At 37.4% G+C, this 20,400-nt stretch overlaps 2 protein-coding genes and 1 pseudogene across 2 annotated transcripts; 1 reads left to right on the top strand and 2 right to left on the bottom strand.

The window, feature by feature from the left end:
• Positions 1-201: 201 nt before the first annotated feature.
• LOC149011117 (isocitrate dehydrogenase [NAD] regulatory subunit 1, mitochondrial-like) lies at positions 202-4,437 on the bottom strand (annotated as a pseudogene).
• A 2,692-nt stretch (positions 4,438-7,129) lies between these two features.
• LOC149011116 (polygalacturonase-like) lies at positions 7,130-8,536 on the top strand. Its single transcript, XM_089162564.1, has 3 exons — positions 7,130-7,603; positions 7,694-8,218; positions 8,318-8,536. The coding sequence occupies exons 1-3, from the start codon at positions 7,130-7,132 to the stop codon at positions 8,534-8,536; spliced, it is 1,218 nt and encodes a 405-aa protein (XP_089018690.1).
• Positions 8,537-8,825: 289 nt separating this feature from the next.
• LOC149011115 (ankyrin repeat-containing protein At5g02620-like) lies at positions 8,826-19,896 on the bottom strand. The gene is made up of 3 exons (XM_089161463.1): positions 18,690-19,896; positions 14,136-14,545; positions 8,826-10,488 (listed from the first exon to the last, which is right to left on the bottom strand). The coding sequence occupies exons 1-3, from the start codon at positions 19,132-19,134 to the stop codon at positions 9,619-9,621; spliced, it is 1,725 nt and encodes a 574-aa protein (XP_089017589.1). The 5' UTR covers positions 19,135-19,896; the 3' UTR covers positions 8,826-9,618.
• Positions 19,897-20,400: the final 504 nt, after the last annotated feature.

Here is a 20,400-nt window from a genome sequence, read left to right as displayed (position 1 = left end):
GCAGTGAGATCATTTCCTATAAGGAAGTGACTTAGGGAGAGATGAGTTCAAACATGCAAGGATAAAAGCCTCTTAGCCATGTACAAACTCAAATTATTCTAAGGAAAAACATTTGAAAGAATAAATTATGAGTGCAAGTTAGAGGCCATATGCCGAAAGATATATTCTAGCACAACAAAATAATCTGATGGATCGGCTCACTCAATCCAAAGCTTTAATGATGGAATCAACAACTTGTTGGGTTTTGCAATTTCCTCCAAGATCTTTTGTAAGACATTTTCCTTCTAAGATTACATGCATTACTGCTTTCTCCAATCGATCTGCAAATTTAGGAAACTGGAGGTGCCTGAGCATCATGGCGGATGAGAGAAGTAATGCAATTGGGTTTGCCTTTTCTTCCCTCACTAATTTATCATGTCCTACATTACCAGCTGAAGCACCTTGCTCAAAAATTGCATAATCATAACCCACATTTCCTGCAAACATAAATATGATGGATTTTGTTACATATCTGCACATCAAACTCAATTTGAAGTGTAAAAGTTTTGACTTGTATTACCATAAATGTTTGCAACTAAGGATAAATTAGGTATGATATTCGTATGGTTGTTGTGTTATGCATTTTGTGATCCAAATTTATGAACTTCAGCATACATATTGCATGTTAAACCATGATTATATTACATAAAACTGTGGTCCAATGACCATTGCACAAGGCCGCATAGTAACTAATTTGAAAATTTGAATAGCTGCAGAGAAGTACCTCCTGGCATGATACCAGTGCCTCCAGCAATACCTGCTGCTGTGTTAGCCACTAAATTGCCATATAGATTGGGTGTCACCTGCAAACTCAAATGAAGATATAACTAAAAGGTCCATAAGTTTATCAATCATATAACTCATACACAACAACCATTGGAGAAAGAGAATTAAAATCTATAAATGTCAAAAGTTTTTTCTCTTTTGTTATTACTTACACCTCCATTATGTCACATATCTGGGCCACCACTAAGTTCTTAAAACAACATGCATTTGTGTCCTCCTAATCGTTCATTTGTCTACCACAAAATGACACCTGCGTGTTCTCAATGCATATATTTCATATCGAGTATCCCCATATGCATCATCAAGTGAATGATCTCAAGACCACTGCAGAAGATTTCCCATTTTAATTGAAACGATCCACTAGGAAGCCACTAGAAGCACCATATCACTTCATCCAACCCAAAACACTAGAATTAGATTACCAACGTGTTATTCATAGAGGAAGGGGAAACTAAATTTTATACATGAAGTATTGATATTCCCCTTTCTTTTGCGGCATGAATTAATAGTTTTTTATTGCCTACAAATTTCATCCTCCTTATAATTTGATAGATAAGAATTTTGGACTTTGAATTATTACTATTGCAGGACATTTGACAACTTCTTCTTTTTCAATTTTTTTTTTTTCTTCTTCCGGGTCATCATCAAACTAACTATAGCGACTAGGGATCCACAAGCCCTTGGGGGGATAGGGAAGGTGTGGTAGGGACAGAGGTTTGAACCTATGATCTCCTTAGACTTATTGTCTTTATATAAGAGGTTGCCACCCTTGTGCTAAAAACACACCTACAATTTTTTAAGTTGTTCTTCTTATATAAGAGATAGTCTCCATATATGAACTATTAGTTAAATATCTACAATGGCCTAAAATAGGTGTGAATTTGGCCCTAATAACCAGAACTTCCCTTGAGACCAAACAAGGTATGGATTGATTTTTCAACCCTAAGGGTGGGTTGAGGTTGATAAATGAAACCCCTAGTTAGGGATGGTCAAGACCTTGGGCAACCTTATCCAACCCAGCCTGAGTTTAATTTTAACCTTGACTTAATACCCTAGTTTATAAGGATTTTCCATCTTGGCCCTTTAACAGTTGAAGCGGTTCCCTCCGGTCATCATTGATAATATGCATTTTCCTGTATTTCTTATTATTTTTTAGATAAGAAATCAGAGCGAAAAAGGGTTAATTAAGGTCTATCATGACTAAACAGAGTTAATATTGGTTAATCATGGCTAAATAAGACTAATAAGGTTAAATAGGGTCAATCAAGGCTAAGTTGGACCAACCCAACTTGATGAGGGTCAATCAAGGTGGGCTTGGACTAGAACTTTCCAGGGTTGGGCTTGGGTTGAGACTGTCAACCTAAGTCAGGGTCAAGTGGAGTTTGGTTGAGTCAAAGGGTGCTAGGGTTGGTATAGGGTTTGAAAAATCTAAACCCAACCAGAACCTGTTTTACACCAAGTCTGAAAATAATCTTTAGCTAATTCAGCCATAGTATAGAGTTTCATATGCTACTTTCTGATGAAAATTAATCTAAAATTGTACATATTAAAAACTCTAAGTGGAATGTTTAGTTTAGCTTATACACAGCTCAAGAGGAATATCAAGTTAAGTTAGAAAAATAAAATCCAATGATATATAGAAGCAAAATGTGAAGAAAATCTGATTAAAAATAAATGTAGAAAATCAATTTCAGAATAACAATAAAACAAGAATCAACTGAAACCAACACAATTATACTCTTAGCTCTTAACAAAAAGAAAAGAAAACCATGGAATTTATCCAATGCAATGAAAACAATATGTGTATCATGCAAGAATAATAATAAGAAATGATCATGAAAACATTCAATTTCAAAGATCACATACCATGACATCAAATTGTTCTGGCCTTGAAACAAGTTGCATGCAACAATTATCCACAATAATTTCATCATACTGGATATTGGGATATTTCGCTGCAATTTCACGACAAGATTCTAAGAAAAGACCATCTGCAAGCTTCATAATATTTGCTTTGTGCACAGCTGTCACTTTCTTTCGATTGTTTAGATAAGCATATTCGAAGGCATAACTTGCTATTCGCTCTGAGCAATATTTTGTTATCACCTAGAAGAAGAGATTTTTGAGAGACAAATACATTTTCAATGGTTACAAACTTACAATACTTCACTAGTACAAACTACCTTCTAATAATGCTTAGAATCAAATTGACACCCGCAAGAGACATCAATGCTCTAAGGAGATCCATAAGTACCAATAAAAGGGATCATCAGTGATTTTCATTCTTAGCTCGTACAGGGGCATTTCAATATCTCTAGATAATAATCTACTTGTCTAGGCATTCAACTCCTTCTAGTTACTCCAAGCAGATATTAAACTAATAAAATATAGGTAAATTGTATTCTCTATATTCAGTTTCTCGTGATAGAAGAATATATAAGATGGCAGTGAAGATGAATTCTTAATATCAAGACTAGATAATTAGCAAGGGGATGGAAGAGATGTGGAGCGGTTTAAAATGCTAAAAGTGGTATTTATTAGCTAATTCTTTCTCCAGTTCTCATGAAATTAAAATTCAGATACACAACCTGGCATAGAAACTAATCAGTTATGTGTTAATAAACCTGGACAAATGACAAATGATGAAGGGGGCTGCAATCATGAATGAACATTTTTTGTATAATCAAAATCAAGATAGAAAATCCATCATAAGAAAAAGTTTAAGAAAGCAAATTCTCATCAAATTTGGCATTTTTTTTTTGGGTAATATCTCATTAAAATTGGCTGCATTCCCTTTTTCTTCATTCTTCTTTTCAAACAGACATTCATAATTAAGTACTGAGATTTCACACTACAGAATCTTTCCAGGGACAAAAAGAAATGCTCACCATTCGATAAACTGAAGAAAGCTTGCGTGCAAAATTAATTTAATCAGTCTAGAACGGCATAAGGGAGAATTTTTCTCATGAAGATAATTGAAGAATGCTCTCTAGTAGAAACAGATCAACAGATCAAGCAGCAAATAAAAAGAAAAGTAAGAAAATGGATAAATAGAATTGAAGTACCTTCAGGCTTTCAACAACTCCAGGCACAACCTCATGCTCCAGCCCTGAGTACTCTCCTTCGGAATTCTCCCGAATCACAACAATATTAACATTGTCATGCCTTGTCATCAAGCCAGGCATATTGACACAATTCACAAGTGATGCAAAGAGATCAAGATCTTTTCTCAGTTGAACATTGAGTGAGCTTACACCTCCTCCAACTGGAGTAGCCAAACCACCCTTCAAGCAAACTTTGTTCTTCTTGATTGAATCCATTACATCTTGAGGAACCCTATTCATGCTGCCATGAGCTTCATATCGCTCAAAATAGACTGGAGCATGCAGCTTCTCCATGACTTGTTCAACGGCATTTGTGACTAGAGGACCAATCCCATCACCTGGAATTAGGGTTACAGCTCTTGGGGAACCATCACCAGGTCGAGGCATGTAAGTTATAGGTCTCTTTTGATAGAAACCTGACCTCATCCCCAGAATTGGGGGATTGGATGGGGAAGAAACTGCAAACTCTTGAAATAATTTGCTTTAGAATCAACAAGGTTCTAGCCATGATTGTATGTTTCTTCTAGCTTTTGGACCTTTAAAATACACATGAATTATTATTATTTTGTTTTAAATCAAATTGAAACTTAAGAGATTCAATGAGAAACAATTCGATAGTTCTATCTTAAAGTGATTAGACTCTAGCTCGGATTAAACCTCATAATCTTAAAAACAGAGAAGCAAACTGAAGTCAAAAACATAAAATTTGCAGAATCAAAATTCACATTAAGACTTTACCCAAAAAAAAAAAAAAAATCACATGAATGAGATGATCTGACTCCGATTGTAAATCCGATCTACAGAAAAGAATCTGAAAGGAGAAAATTTTTAATTCTTGATCGGGAAAAGTAGAAAAATAACCTTACTTGTTTCACTCTCTTGTCATCTAAACTTGAAAACCTAGCTCTGCGAGAAAGAACATCGGATAAGTTGTTAGTAAAGATTTACAAATCTAAATATTAGAAAATGGTCATCAAATCCAAATAGAATTAAAATCACCTGACAATTAAGAAGAAAGTAAGAAATGTAATGCTCTTCGATCTCCTTTCTTAGCTTGCTCCTTTTTTTTTTTTTTCTCTTCCAATTTTCTTGCAAATGAAAAGGGTGATTTGGTGGTCTCACCTTCATGTTCGCGGTAGGCTTCAACATCGAACTTTGTTTGGCCGTTGAAAAATGCATCTAGTGACTTGGCATCAAAGAGTGGGAGTGACAGTCCCAACCACATGTATCGTCACTTACCATAATATAATGCGTCAAACATGTTAAAAGAGATTTGATCCGTACGATTGGATGTCCGCACTTTTTAATTAGAAAAAAAAAAAAAATCTATTTTGTCCATCAAAGGGTTGCTTGAGCTAAGGAGGAAAAAAAGGAAAAAGTCTATTTTGATTAATTTTTTTTTTTATGCCAAGAAGCCCCTATGTCATTTTATAAATCCAATAGTTATATCTCTCGCCCAATAGTCACAAAACTCACTTGAAAATTTAAAAAATTTATGATCAATTTGTCCTTATTTTTTTTTTTTTAGTAGTTTTTTTCATTTGGACCCCCTTGTTGGCTCATAAGATGTCATGTATTTTATTGTTCAAAATTGACTCCCATGAATACACTGGATTTGATTTGTGGTTTTTTTTTGGGGGGCCCGGGGGGGGGGGTTTGATAACTCATCAAGTGTTTCTTCTTTGGGAAATACCATAAACAATTTTGAAACTAGTTTGTGGAAGTAGAAAATTTGGAAATTGTAATAAAATTTATGAAATTTGCTATTGTTATGTTTAGAGTATCAAATTTTATAAATATCCCTTCTAAGTGCCTTACGAAAACCTAACTCACAAAATTTTGCTTTTGAAAAATAGTTGTTGTGCTGTAAGTGTTTCTAGAAGCATAAATTTTCATAAATTTCAATTTATGTTGCAAAAATCATGCGAAAAGAAACAATTTTATCAAACGGGTTTCAGCCAGTTTTTTGCTTCCGAAACAAGAAATTCCATAAACTATTTTGCGGTGCATTATTAAACTGGTCTTCAATTTTTGCATCATCTGAGAATTACTCTTGGTTATCAGAGGAGACTGTTGGATTACTTAATGCCGCATGACACAATCCTAGGAGAGAATTGTAGGGAATTGTAGGAAAAAGAATTGCAGAGAATGTAGATCCGAATAGTGATTATTTAATATTCTTGACTAATTCCCTCCTTAGCCGATTGAAACTAACCAGGATAATTTAATATTTTAAATGAAAAAATGGCAAAGTTGATCGATCAAGACTTATATATGAAAACCTAATATAGAAGATGTTAGTTACCAGAAAAGAGGAGAAAAGAGGAGGATTGATACATCAAGTTGGGACTCAATCTTTTTTTTTGGTAAACAACATTTCATTCAAAAGATCAAGCAAAATGCGCTAGATCCAGAGTACAATGAGCCTGAATCCAGGAAGTGGATAACGGCCAACTAGTCTTGCAAGGTACAGACCAAGCCTCCTGGGCTAGAGAGTGGGCCAATAAGTTCCCATCTCAAGAACAAAACAAAAACTTACAAGAGGAAAACTGGGATGCTAAAACTTTAATGTCTTTTACAATCGGTTCATCTTGATAAGGGGGAAAAATATCACGACCCATAAGGAGATCCACCAAGCCTGAGTTGTCGGAAAATACCGCAACCTCTTCAATCCTGTTCTCACGAGCCCAAACCACAGCAGCCCGCATTGACAGAGCTTCCCCTTCCAGCACCCAGACAACGCCTGATCCGAACAACCCAAGATCAACATTCCCCTTTTGAAAGCAGCGAAACCCAACCCAGTAGCTCCATTTTCCTCACTGTAAGCAGCATCACAAAATATGATCACCTCCGGAATTGCCGCGACTCGAGCCTTTGCACCTGAGATTTGATTGAAAAGAGAAAAAAGAATCAATCGAAAAAAGAAAAAAGAAGTAGCCAAACTCTTTTTAGATGGAACCTGCAAATTCAAGTTTCCAGTCCCGCCATGTTAGATTTGAATCGACAACATTACGGCAGAGTCATTGAAAAAGTAATTAACCACCCATGACCTAACACCACTTGCTCCTCATGGTCTCTAACCATGCAAGAAGGTTGACCAAGCGGTTATAACTAATCACTCTAATTAACTCCTCTGAATAAATGCATAATCTCCGGCAAGACAAAATCCACAAAACATCTCTCCCTTTCTGTCTCTAATCATGAACAACTGCTACCACTCGCTTCTTCTCTCACTTACCTTCTTCTTCTTCTTCTTCAACTTCTCCTTTCTCTCGTTATCCAAAACAGCAGATATCATTATCATCAACGTTTCAGATTTTGGTGCAAAAGGTGATGGGGAGACGGATGCAAGCCCTTCATTCCTCCAAGCATGGAATGCTGCTTGTATTTCTCCGAAACCAACTGCAATACTCATTCCTCGTGAGAGATACTTTCTCAGCCCAGTTGTGTTCTATGGTCCTTGTAACAATTCTGATCTCTCCTTTCATTTCAATGGTTCTGTTCTAATTGCTCCTGATTACAGAATCATCCCCTCTTTCTCTCAAAGTTTCTGGCTTATGTTTTATGGTGTCAAGGGTGTTTCCCTCATTGGTGGGTACCTTGACAGCCAGGGTTCAAGCTTGTGGTCTTGTAAACTTGCAGACAATCACCATTACTGCCCTGATGGTGCAACAGTTAATGATCTTTCTCCTTCTTCTTCTTCTTCTTCTTCTTATCTTTTAGTTTTTATTCTGTAGCTAACAAGCTCACCTTTGTTGCTGCAGTCACTTACAATCTTTGATTCAAAAGATATAATGATCAGAGACTTGGTATCAAGAAATGCCAAGCTCTACCATATAGTTGTTCATACATGCAGCAATGTAACATTGCAAAGGGTTGGAATCTATGCTCCTGAGAATAGCCCCAACACAGATGGAGTTCATATCCAGAATTCTGTTGATGTTCACATGTTGAACACAGTTATTCAAACTGGAGATGATTGTGTTTCGATCGGTCCTGGAGCACGAAACCTGAAAATACTTAAAGTTGCATGTGGACCTGGACACGGAATCAGTATTGGAAGTCTTGGAAAGGAGTTAGAAGAAGATGGAGTTGAAAATGTCACAGTGAAGAATGCAGTTTTCACAGGGACACAGAATGGGTTAAGGATTAAATCATGGGGAAGACCAAGTAATGGCTTTGTGAGAGGAGTTGTTTTCAAGCAGGTTTTGATGAATAATGTCGAAAACCCAATTGTTATTGATCAAAATTATTGCCCTGATCCTCAAATTTCAAGCTGCCCTACCCAGGTAATAAGATAAGATAACTGATCTTCATTATCAAAATTTTGGACCTGTGAATATGTGATGCTTGATCTGATTAATGTTTTTAAGGTATTGTGGTTGCAGAACTCAGGAATAGAAATCAGTAATGTGAGCTATATGGATGTGAAGGGGACATCTGCATCTGAAGTAGCTATGAAGTTTGACTGCAGTGCAACCTCACCATGCAAACAGATTGGACTAAGAGATATAAAGCTCACTTACCAGAACCAACCTGCACAATCCTTCTGCCGTAACATAGGTGGAATTGCTCTTGGGCTAGTCACACCCCCAAGCTGCTTATAGAAGAAGAACTTATTCACTCACACTAACCTGCTTCTGTATGTACCTCATACTAATTCAACCTTTGTATGTTGATTATATATTCTTCGGTAATCATGATTCAGAATTGTTTTTTTTTATTTTTGGCAAAAAGAGGAATGATTTGCATTCTTTTTCTTTCTTCATTTGTTATCAGAACATGATGAACACTTGCTGTTATCAATGGCACAGGAAACAATATTTGGGTCTTCATGGTTCTGCTGATTTGGAGGGTTTACATGGTCCATAGCTCTAATGGCCCTTGTTGCTCTCAGAACCGAACCAATTGCCTACATCTTTGCAATCTCCATAGCATCAAAGGCAGCTTTCAATACAGATTATAACCCAAATATGATTTCCCAATCTTGAAATTGCTAGAGAGTCCACACCCTTTAGTGCATGATTTAATAATTAGAGATCTAAGAGAAAAGCAGTCCCAGTTGATCCTAAAACAGAACTGAATCCAGGTCAAGGTCATGTGATACTTGAAACCATGTTCTCGTGGAAATTACAATTCCAGATTTGGGCAGAGATCCATTATAGACAAATATACACATCATATGCTATTTCGATGCTTCGAAATGTGACATATTACATATACATTCACTCTGCATAAGTTACAATGAGGAGAGTTCATTGCAGAACCATCTTTTCTTCATTGAGAGTCTAAGGTACACTCTTTTGGCTTCATCAAGCTTATGAAAATTTGTCTATTGATCCCACCAATTGCCTCTGAATCCTGCGCCAGATTGTTATATTCTAGGTTCATAGAAAATCAACAGGGGAATACATGGGATATAACAGTCAGCCCAATTCTTAAAATTCATAAGCCTGAAGATTATAAATCACTCATTTTTATATCCTGGAGGTGCAAAACCAGAGTACATATGAAGTGTTGTTCACATATTATAACTCTTCCAAGTTAGGTTAACTGACTGAACTATAAGGTACTAGAGAGCAGGAGCAGCAACAGCCTGAACCATAGAGCAGCGTGTTCTTGGGGATACTGATAGAAGTGACAATGGGTTCTCATCAGAAGAGACTTCTATCTCCAAAATGCACCAACACTAAACTGCATACATCCTCTTATGCTCACTGTTCAGCAGTTCAGGATCAGAAACCATAGAGAAAGATGAGCGTGAACGGCTACCTGAAGCTTTCCTCATACTCCTCATGTTTGATTCCTCAATCCTATGCATGACAACACAGTAACACATCGAGCCAACAGTAGTCAACATTATCACACAACCAACCACAGTAGTATAGATAGCAAGCCACTGGGATTGCTTGCCCACCACTATATAAGAGAGGGCGATGAAGGCTGCTGATATGAAGAGGCAAGCAAGCCACATGATCTTGTTAATTATAGCCATGAGCGTCTGCTTTGCTTTCTGTTCAATGACGACTATGGAAGTCTGGACCACAACAACAGCCAAGGAAATGAACAGTGCCATGGCATCACAAACAAAGAAGATAAGGAATGCTGCCTTATTTGCAACATTTGCTTGCCCAAGAGAGACATCTTCTGATACATTCTGTACATCCTGTACAAACTGTCCAGGTACGGTGAAGATGGCAGCAAAAGCAACCGTTGCAATTAGAACAGCAACAACAGTCGCAGAGTTTATTGCATTATTAAGGCCACTTGAGTGAAGCTTCTTCAACTTTTTCTGAATCTTCTGAACCTGAGCCCTGGTCTGACGAGTCTGTTGGAGTTGGGACTGCACGTCATGTTTTATGTCACTAACAGTCTGCTTCAGTTGTTTTGCTGGATTGGGAGGATTCACATGATCCTTAGCCCTGATAGCTCCAGCTTCCTTTAAAGCAGTAGCAATCTCTGTATTTTCAAATTTCTCTGCAATGTCTAGGGGGGTTTCTGCAGCCTTGTTTATTGAACTGATGTTGATACCCCCAACTGATAATAAACAGTATATTATCTGCAACATAAGCAAATTTAAGTATAGAGTGTAATCACACAGGAGTTTAAAAAAAAAAAATCTTAGAAATATGAAACAGATCATAAATAACAACATTCCAGCTGAGATGTCCTTCCACTGCAGTGGACTCTATATATCATCAATCTGTAAACTAGTAAGTCATTATCCATACCAAAATCTCACCTCTCTCCTCATGTCTGCTTCAAGAATTCTTTCCCTTTCAAAAACCACATCACTTCCCATCCTTAAGTCCAATAAATCCCTAATATGCCCTATGCTGTACAACAGAAGAAATCTACTAGTATTGTTTCAAATTCAAAGATCAAAAGATCACTGGCAACTGCTTGAGTCTAACAAATTTCAGTAAGCTAAGGCCTACAAATTTTTTTTTTTGGGGGGGGGGTGAAATTTAAAGGAAGTTAGAGTGCCAGGCAACCCAAGGTGCTGGAGGGAGGTCAAAAACTAAGGTAACACCAAACAAGACGCCCAGGCATTGCATAGGCAACCAAGGATCCCATCCAAACAGGAACCTGGATGCCTAGACAACAATCAATTGAAGAACCTAAAGTCAAAGAGATCCATGCATTACAAGAAATAAACCAGTAGGTGGACCAAGATTTGTTGAAGTCATCATCTTCTTCTGATTAAGGCCATTAAGATACCAACTGAATCATCATGCTATGATAGCAAGCACTTTACTTCCCAACATAGTTCGGAGGTTCATCCAAATTTCTGGATATAGTGAACAACTTGTTAAAAATCTTCTAGCAATGAAAGGGGGCATGGTTGTAAATCCATTTAATGGCAATTAGTTAGACAGTTCAAAACTCGAAAAACATTGATACTTCAAGTATTTTGATGTGACCAAAATGAAATACATGTCAAAACATAAAAAATACCATAATTCAGTCAAAATTACGGGAATTTCGATATCTCAGCTCAAAATTTCAGATTTTCAGTTCAAGTCTCGGAAAATTTTGGTATTTAAGTATGATCCCCATTCTATAGAACATATTGAATCGTTTATTGTGTACGACATCTCCTCCTGCTACTAGTGGCATTATATGACTTGTACCGCAATAGATCAATGTGTTTCTTCCCAGTCAGAGAACAATGCACACAGGGTGATACATCTATGGTTTAGGCTTTCATTCCTAGTGTTAACATTGTAATCAGCCAACTCATTGGACCTAAAACATGGCTACATGAGTTGTGTGCAAAAATAGGTTTTTTAACTAGTTTAATTTTGTTTTGGAGTTCATGTGACCACTTAAAAGTCTGATGACCTAATTAGAATTTGCGACTCCATTTAATTTAAGCGTAGGTCTTTTTATATTTTAAACAGGTATTAGGATTTATTTTCCTTCTTAAATTAGAATTACTATTCCAAGTGTGAATAGGACTCTAGTTTGTAAGGCTGATTAGCCCCCATTAACACCCCATCTTGGGAGGAATAGATAGATCAGAGTATTAGTATTTCACTCATGCAAACTCTGTGTTGTCTTCTTCTCTAGCATGGAGAGCTGCTCCTGGTGTTCAAAATTGAGACTTCCCTGGTGGTTCAAAGTCGAGGAGGAACCCTTGAATGCTACGTTTATGGAGCCCTAGTTCTTTGTATGACTGTGGAATCCGTTTACATCAAGGGTTTGCAATTACAAGGCTGCTGCTAGAGAAGCCTGTTGCCTTCGAAAGCAGATCTTAATTCCCTTCCCCCTCTCCTTGCCCTATAAATTCTATTTTGGTTTTTGTAGACCTCCATTCATAAGGATCAACCTACCAAATCCAGTATTAGAATTTATTCTAATACAACCCATAGTTAAAACATACCATAACCCCTCCATCAATTGACCTTGATGCTCTATCTATCAACCCTAAACCCTAAGTTTCTAATTTCATCTCATATCTCTAATCGTGTAGTTTATAATTACTTTGCATTTGACTATCAGAATACTTCCGTACTTAGACCATAACCGCATACCCTCCAAACAAAACCATTTGACTTTAGTTATTATCTAACCAGGTGAAACCCTATAATTGGTTCTTATCCATTTCTCCTGGGACGAGCCCATTTTGAGATCTTTTTGTCTAACAATCAGCTTGGCAGTTTTTTTGTAAGCAAAAATCTTTTTCCTCCTAGTAGAGTTCATCCAAACCCCAGTTCAATTTCCATCTACAAGCCCTAAGGCCCCAAATTTTGGATTTCACAAATCCTAACCCACATAGGAAAGTCCCACAACCCCCCTTGAAAAAAAAAATTGTGCGGAAGCATTTGGCACCAGGTTCACCCTTTTTTATAAACAAATACTAACCCTAATTTTCAGAACTCTATTCGTTCTAAATTAAGATCTTGGAAGAACTGGCTGCAAGGCTATCACTTATCAATCTAGGACTACATTATGCTGGAAATGGTTCCAAAAAGTGTTAGCCTTGTCTGATGCGTAGGGATCAATCTCTCTTTCTCATGCTGTGAAAGTAATCAGGCTGTGTATACTTTGGCTAACCTTGCTTGGGATTCCTCTATTTAATTTTCTGTTTTCATGTTAATCAGTTCTTGTTCAAGGATTTTGCCAAACTTTGAGGGTAGATAAAGCTAGCTTACCACACTATAGGGACTTCCATGGGTCCCAGATAGCATTTGAGTTAAACCAGCAGCCTCAATTCTGATACCAATTAATCCAGGACCATCAAAACTCACAGGCATGGTTGAAGGCACCACTAACACAACTCAATATCAAAAAATCTCTTCATTCTTTGCTTCTAGTCTTGAAATTTAAGCATGAATATTCTAGATTCACTTAAAAATAAATCTACAAAGCAGCTAAGAAATAGAGATTTATTTGAATATCAACGTACAAAAATGAGATTTGCAACTAGGGGCCTTAAACTTCGTGACAGATGGTAATAAAATTGAAAAATACTAAATGCCTCTCCATGGATCTCAGCAACGACAAGGCTGAGGCATAGATAAAATTTTATACAAAATTAAATGCAAGTACAGACTCATAGCAACAATCACAATCCTGGTTTTGAAGGAATAAAAAGAATTCAAATTATCAAAAAGTCCCAACTCCCTCCTGAAAAATAACTATAAAAATCCATCAACAATTACATATATTAGGAGGAGACTCCTAACAAGATAGCTTCTAAAATATACCTAAAAAGGTGATTCTTTAACTAACCACATAGGTCCACAAGCAAATCAGAGACTCAAGCTACTAGTTGCCCGTCAGTGCTACCGTGGCATTTCCCTAAGAACTCAAAGAACAAGTCCAAAGATGAATTTCCTAAATTCCTATTGCATCCCCAGATCTGTAAAATTAAGATTACAGATTAGAAACTAAACTAATCCTGAAGAGTACCCCACTTAAAACCAAAATAATCAAATGAATGTGAAGCTTAGGGTCTTCTGTATACTATTTGGATCAGTTGGCAAACATAACTTTCTGAACAGCAAACAGTATCATATGGCTGACCCAGAAAACAGCCTACCACTTAAATATCCATAAAGATGCTACATGGGGGGACAACCCACAAGGTGTTGGATCCAGCAATAAAATTTTCAAACAAGACCCAAAGCAAATTATATCATACAAGTAAAATTTCTTTTTAAACATAACTAAATAGAATTACAAAGACTTTTGTCTTACTTGAATGCGGGCCTTCCTGGTTGCAATATGCAATGCTGTGTTCCCCTTGCTATCTTCCAAATTAATGACTGAAGGGTCAGGTTTAAGCAATTCGTGCACAATATCTACATTGGTTCCCTTTACTGCCATGTGCAGTGCAGTTTGGCCCTTCTTATCAACCCTAAAACCAGCACTTGCATCCTTGCTTAGTAGGGATTTCACAACTTCCAAATGTCCCATCCTGGCTGCCGAGTGAAGGGTTGTTTTACCATTGTTCTTGGCTATCTTAGCAAGCTCTGAGTCTGTCTCCAGGAGGAGATTGACTATATCAATGTGCCCTTGAGTCGCTGCTGTATGTAAAGCGGTAGAATTGGATGAATCGGTAGTCATGACCAAGGAGGAGAAAGTATTCAAAAGCTCCTTCAACACCTCTGCAGCGCCATGAAAAAATAAAACATAAGATTGAATTTAAAACAGCATAAAGCATGAAAACCTAGGATGCAGCATAACAGAAGGAAAAGCAATATTAATGGAAGGCATTCAGGTAGACATGCATGGTAAACAAATGGGTGAACAAAATTTGGCCAAACACTTGATGAGAAAGAAAAGTTTTGACTGTCAAGCTGAACTCAATATAGAATAAGCGAAATATATTAGCAAATTTTATGGTCAAAGATGACTGGCTGAACATTCAACAAGAACTATTTAGAAAGGCTGGCTATCCCCATTCAATGAACAACTCTTTTGATAGGAGTCATGCAGATAAAACGAAGAACTAGGCCCATTTTGTTGGAAATTAGCCTTGGATTGACATATAAAAGTATATTGATCCTTTGGTCCAATGGGTTTTTATTGTAATAGGCCAGCCTAAGAGGCTTAAAATATGGGTAATAGGAATAGATATAGGATTTATCAATTACTTAGTAGTAGTGCCTAGTTAGAATTCTATTCTCTTTTCTAATTGTTAGTGAAGTCTTCTAGTTGGGCTGGATTAGGTCCTGCAAGTTCAGCCATATTGCAAGTTGTTTTCTTTATTATTTTATATTTTTCTAGTTAGTTGAGACTTAAGACCACATCCAAGGTGGGCTATTGGCTGGAATAGTTTTAGGCTTAATCTGAGCCTGTTTTTTGAAGTTTTCTTTGAAGGTATGTAATGAGGTGTGCCATAACAACCAATTATGAAGAGTTAATGAAAGGCTTTTGCTTGGTTTTTGGTCTATGGGGTTGATACAATCGCATGTCCATGGCTAGAACAGCGTGACCAAATGTGAAAGTCCAGACCGAGACAACCAGATAGATGTAGATATCAAGCAGAACCAGTGAAGGAAAAAGCAGAACCAGGCAGGCCCTAAAATAATCCAGGGATTTGGTTGTGGTTCTTGAAGTCATATGTGGGTGCCAATGCAAAGACAAGTTTCTGGAATCTCTTCTAGAAGTTGTTTCACGTAGTTTCTATTTTTGCAATGTGAAGACAAGTTTTTGTTTTTGTTTGTCTTTTTCCCCACTTTGTTATGGTTGGGTATCATTGGGTTTTTTTTTTTGGGGGGGGGGGGGGTGGGGGAGGAGGGAATGGATTTCACAATAGCTACTCGTGTTTGGTCTAGACGACAAAGAGCTGCCACCTAGTCCAGCTTCGCATGGTCAGTAAAATGGAAGTATAAAAGTTAATGTGAAAACCCAACTAAACAATGCTATAATCCTAGATTGGTTGGTGACATACTGAAAATTATGAAAACACCATTCTCCATGCTAATATGGAATATTAACATAAGGAACATAAGGAATGGGCCTAAAAACATATGCTGGATTTATAATGTGATAATTAGAGAATAATCATGACAGTAAGTAATGATAACTTGAAAACTTGTGCACATGAAAATGACTGAAGTACCCCTACACAGAATCCAGTACAAACATATGATCACACACAAAAAAAAGGGAAGAAGACCAAAAGACACTGTAAAACTTAGAAACTAATACCAAAAAGAATATCATAGCATCAGAAAATAGGAACTAATAACAAAAAGAAAACTTGGACACGAAACACATACAATATCCACTGGTTGACTGGACAGATAAATTAAAGGAAAGATAGATAGAGGATATAAAATTATTCCAGAAAACCATGAATGAAAGAAAAGAGATAACACTTAAGCATGGTAATAGAATTCCTGATAAGACTAAAGAGACTAGCTCTGACACATCGCCATTGACCAATGTATGCTGCTGCTCACAGCAGGGCTACATAGGGATGTTGCAGCAACCTAAGCCTTTTCTTTTGATTCTTTCGCTAAAATATTCATTACTCAAAGGGGAGAGAGATATATACAAGAGAACTCCATGATTAAAGGAAGAAGAGAAAACAACAAACATATAAGAATGACAAAAGCACCCCGCAGGACCCGGAGTCTAATGAGCTCCAGAAAGAAGGGGAGAATGCCCCTTGAAACAACAATAAGCTAGCTCCTTGGAGAGTTGACATTGAAGAGACCATAGATAGCTCATTTCTCATATCTAAGGCAATAGTGGCCAAATGCACAGGAAAGAGCTGGATTTTAGAGGTCTACTTCCAAAATTGTCACCCATCAAAATACAACAATAGGTGGCACCATACCCAACCTTACCAACTGCATTAAAGATGGGAGTTACAAGCAACGACATATCCATACAAATCCATCCCCTCTAGAAGAGCAGAATCCTTATTTTCCAAGGCCAACCTTTAGCCAAAAGCCATTCCAAACTGAAGACGAGAATAGACAAGTAAAGAACTTGTGAACACACATTTGACAACACTCCAACAAAGACAGCATAATGGGAGTTCGGAATCTGAAGATGGATAAAAAGGGACTGTGTTGGGAGTCAGTTAGAGAGGACAAGTCAAAAGAACAAAACTGCGGAGGGGGATGAGGCCCTTAAACCAAACCAACTCAAGCCGAGAAAAAACAGGGCCATGAGCTCCAACAAGGTTCCATGCTTCCTTGGAACTGAAGAGGCCCTAAGGAGAACCAGACCAACAAAAATATCTTAACTACCGCAAAACCTCTTAGGATGCTAGGAAATGCAGTCCAAAATGGTTGTCTGAAGAGGGAGGAGACCATCCATCATGACAGAAAAAAAATTTATGGGACCAAAAATTGTTTACTAAAGCTTGAACTATAAATGACCTTGGCAACTTTTGAATGGAGAAAACCACAGGCTGCCAATAGTCAAGCCAAAGAAAAGAGGAAGCGCCATCATCAGTCACTGAGGTTGCTATCCCTAAAGCAGGATGTCAGAGCTTCATCTTTGTCGAAAACCAGGGTACATCCACAGAAGGAACAGTCCAAATAGAATCATCATGAAGAAGGCCAGTGTACCCAGTCAACCCAAGTACTTCTATTCTTGGTCACCAACTTCTATGTAAGCTTAAGGATACCAGCAGACGTAGCCTCTTCCATTCTTCTCAAACTAACTTCTTTTCTATCCTACGCATACTGGTTCCGCTATTTTTTTCAAGTTCTGATTCCAAACACTCTTCCAGTCCGAGTTTTAGCTTTTCTTTGAATCTCTGGTTTTTATAAATTGACTTTCAAAATTTGATAGCAGATTACCATTCTCTTTCTACCCTGAAAATGATGCAGTATTTTATTTCAGTTTCTGAATCTCAGTTCCCTGAACTGAACTCAGCCTCTTATTCTAGTTCTGGTTTTCCTAAATAGACCAGAATTACTACTTAGTTTATTCTGACTTGAACAAGTGGATCTGGTTTCTATATTGGCTTAATTACTTGCTGTATTCATTCTGAAACGCTTTTGCACTCTGTTCTGATATTTGACACCTGTCCACAGATTCTGCAGCTCAAGTTTTCCCACTCAGATTAGGATTCTCTCACTTGAGATTCCATAGGATCTGAATCACATTTAAGTTAATGAAACTAAGTACTCAACCTGAATTTCAGATCCCTCTGGATGTCTTATTCTCATGTGATCTTGTAGCAAGCTAATCTCCCACTGGATTTACTCAGACTCAAGTCTAGAACTGCATTAGCAACATTGAATTAGAAATCAAAATATTCATTCTCCAACCTAGACCAATTGAATTACGCAAACCAATGTATCTACTTAGAACTTCATATAGACGAATCTACAGTTCTACATGAAGAAATCCACGGGCTCCTAGTCTAATATCCCACATAGTATATAATGATCAACTAAACAAACCAGAAAATGTTACAGTTTACCACACAAATAGTTGAAGGGAACAACAAATATGTTTGTTTATACTTCCTTTAAACATCATCGAGCATGGCAAAGTACAGATATACGGAGGAAGCCGTAGCTTTATGCAATTTAAAAGAGGAAACTTCAGAGATTCCTTTCACACTTGATTCTAAGGGACTTAAAAGGGGGGGGGGGGGACTGTAAACGACAACAGTATATAGAAAAACTTATTAGTGTTCTTTCATTTCACAGACCCATATAATCAAGCAAATTACAAAACATAGGCAGAAACTCTTTTGACATGCAGGGCAGCACATTATATTAAGTACCAGAGGGAAAGTGCTGGAGGCAAGTAACTCAAATTGAGGAATTTTACCAATATGACCCTGTTTGGCTGCAACATGGAATGCATCAAAACCATTCTTTGCTGGAAGAGAAGCAGACTCAAGATCCATATGCTTCAAAAGCTCCTTAACAACTAGGGCTTGGCCGTTTTCGGCTGCAGTATACAAAGCCGTCTCACCATCCAGATTTAGCTGAAGTAGCAAATTCCTCAAGCTTCCACTGTCATAGCCTTGAATGATATCCTTAACCCTAGTTAGATTCCCAGTTCGAGCAGCCAGATGAAACTCAGAATCCCCTCTTTTCCCAGGAGATTCCCTGCTCTTCCTCCTGTCACGAAAGCTTTGCTGCTTCTCCATTGCTATTCGAAAGCTCTTCTGCTTTTCCATCACCCCACGAAAACTCAGTTGTTTCTCCATCATCCCTCTAAAGCTCTTCTGCTTCTCCATGACCCCACGGAAGCTCTTCTGTTTTTCCATGGCTACCCACACAGAAGATTAGGGTATTGATTCCCTTACCCTGATCTTAATCCAGAGAATTTGGGTTTTTTATATACACTTGAGAAATTTATAGTTACAGCCAAATTCGTCTAAATCATCACACTCAAAACGCAGAACCCATGTTCATTTGAAGCTTCGAAATGAAATAACTAGGTTTGTCTTCCTCTTGAAAAGACCCCAAATTGAACAACCTCAGAGTCGCAGAAATCATCTCAAACCCAGTTCTAGAATTACTAACCCAAAAAAATTTCGACAAGCCCAGAAAGCAGAAACTAACAACCTAGTATACGATCAAAGAAAAACTGTCCTCTCTTTTGACTTTCTATTACTTGTCAGTTCTTTGATAAGTGGAAGAACATGGAATTCAGTCTTTACCTGACATGGGGATGAAACACAAACCTATCTTTTCAATGAAACCCAGAAGCTCAGATTAAAAACCCATGTCGATTCCGGATCTAAAAACTACGGCTACTCGATTCCTTTGCTGGACTGAACTCAAAATCTGTGAACTCAACGCATCAAATTTCTAATAAGATTCCTTTCTCCTCTGAGCCGAAAAGTTAAAAGCTTTAATCACAGAAGAAAAGAAAGAAGAGAAGTCGTTTACTCCTTTCCTTATTCGGTCTTCCTATTCTTTTCTCTTTTTTTCTACGTCTCGTTCATGTTTAGGAAACGTAACGCAGCAGCAGCCATGATTGTCGTTATCAGCAATCACAAAAGGTGACACAGGTAGTGGGTCATGATGTACTGCGTGGGGCTGAAGAACCAGACGCTAGAATCCAAGACAACTTACAGTGGGAATCATTATAGGATGCCCCATGTTTAAAAATTCACATTTTAAAAGGAAATCTTTATACAAATACGAATACAGTGTAGCTTCTTTTAGATTCTGTAAATGCCCTTGCAGTTTACCAAATCTGGGAATGAAATTTTATTTTCATTGAAGTCAGTGCCTTTGATTTCACCTAATAAGGATAAGTATCAAGGTTTCAGTCTGATTTTCAATGTCATGTTTTCTGCAAATGATAATATCAAAGGAGTTCTGATTTTTAGAGAGCCGTGTGATAGGAAGACATTTCTCTATTTGTATGACTGAAGAATTTTAACTAGGTATCAAGATGATTGAAGTCAACAACAAGACTAATTGGGATAGTGAATTAGTAATAATGAAAATCATGGTGTTAGTATGCGATTGGCGACTGTCTTTTCTGAGAACGATGTTTTTTTTCCGAGAATCATACTCTA

Source organism: Hakea prostrata, chromosome 7, assembly GCF_041222555.1.
Source record: "Hakea prostrata isolate BN-2017 chromosome 7, UWA_Hpros_2, whole genome shotgun sequence".
Lineage (NCBI taxonomy): Eukaryota > Viridiplantae > Streptophyta > Magnoliopsida > Proteales > Proteaceae > Hakea > Hakea prostrata.
This window is presented reverse-complemented; position numbering and strand designations above follow the sequence as displayed.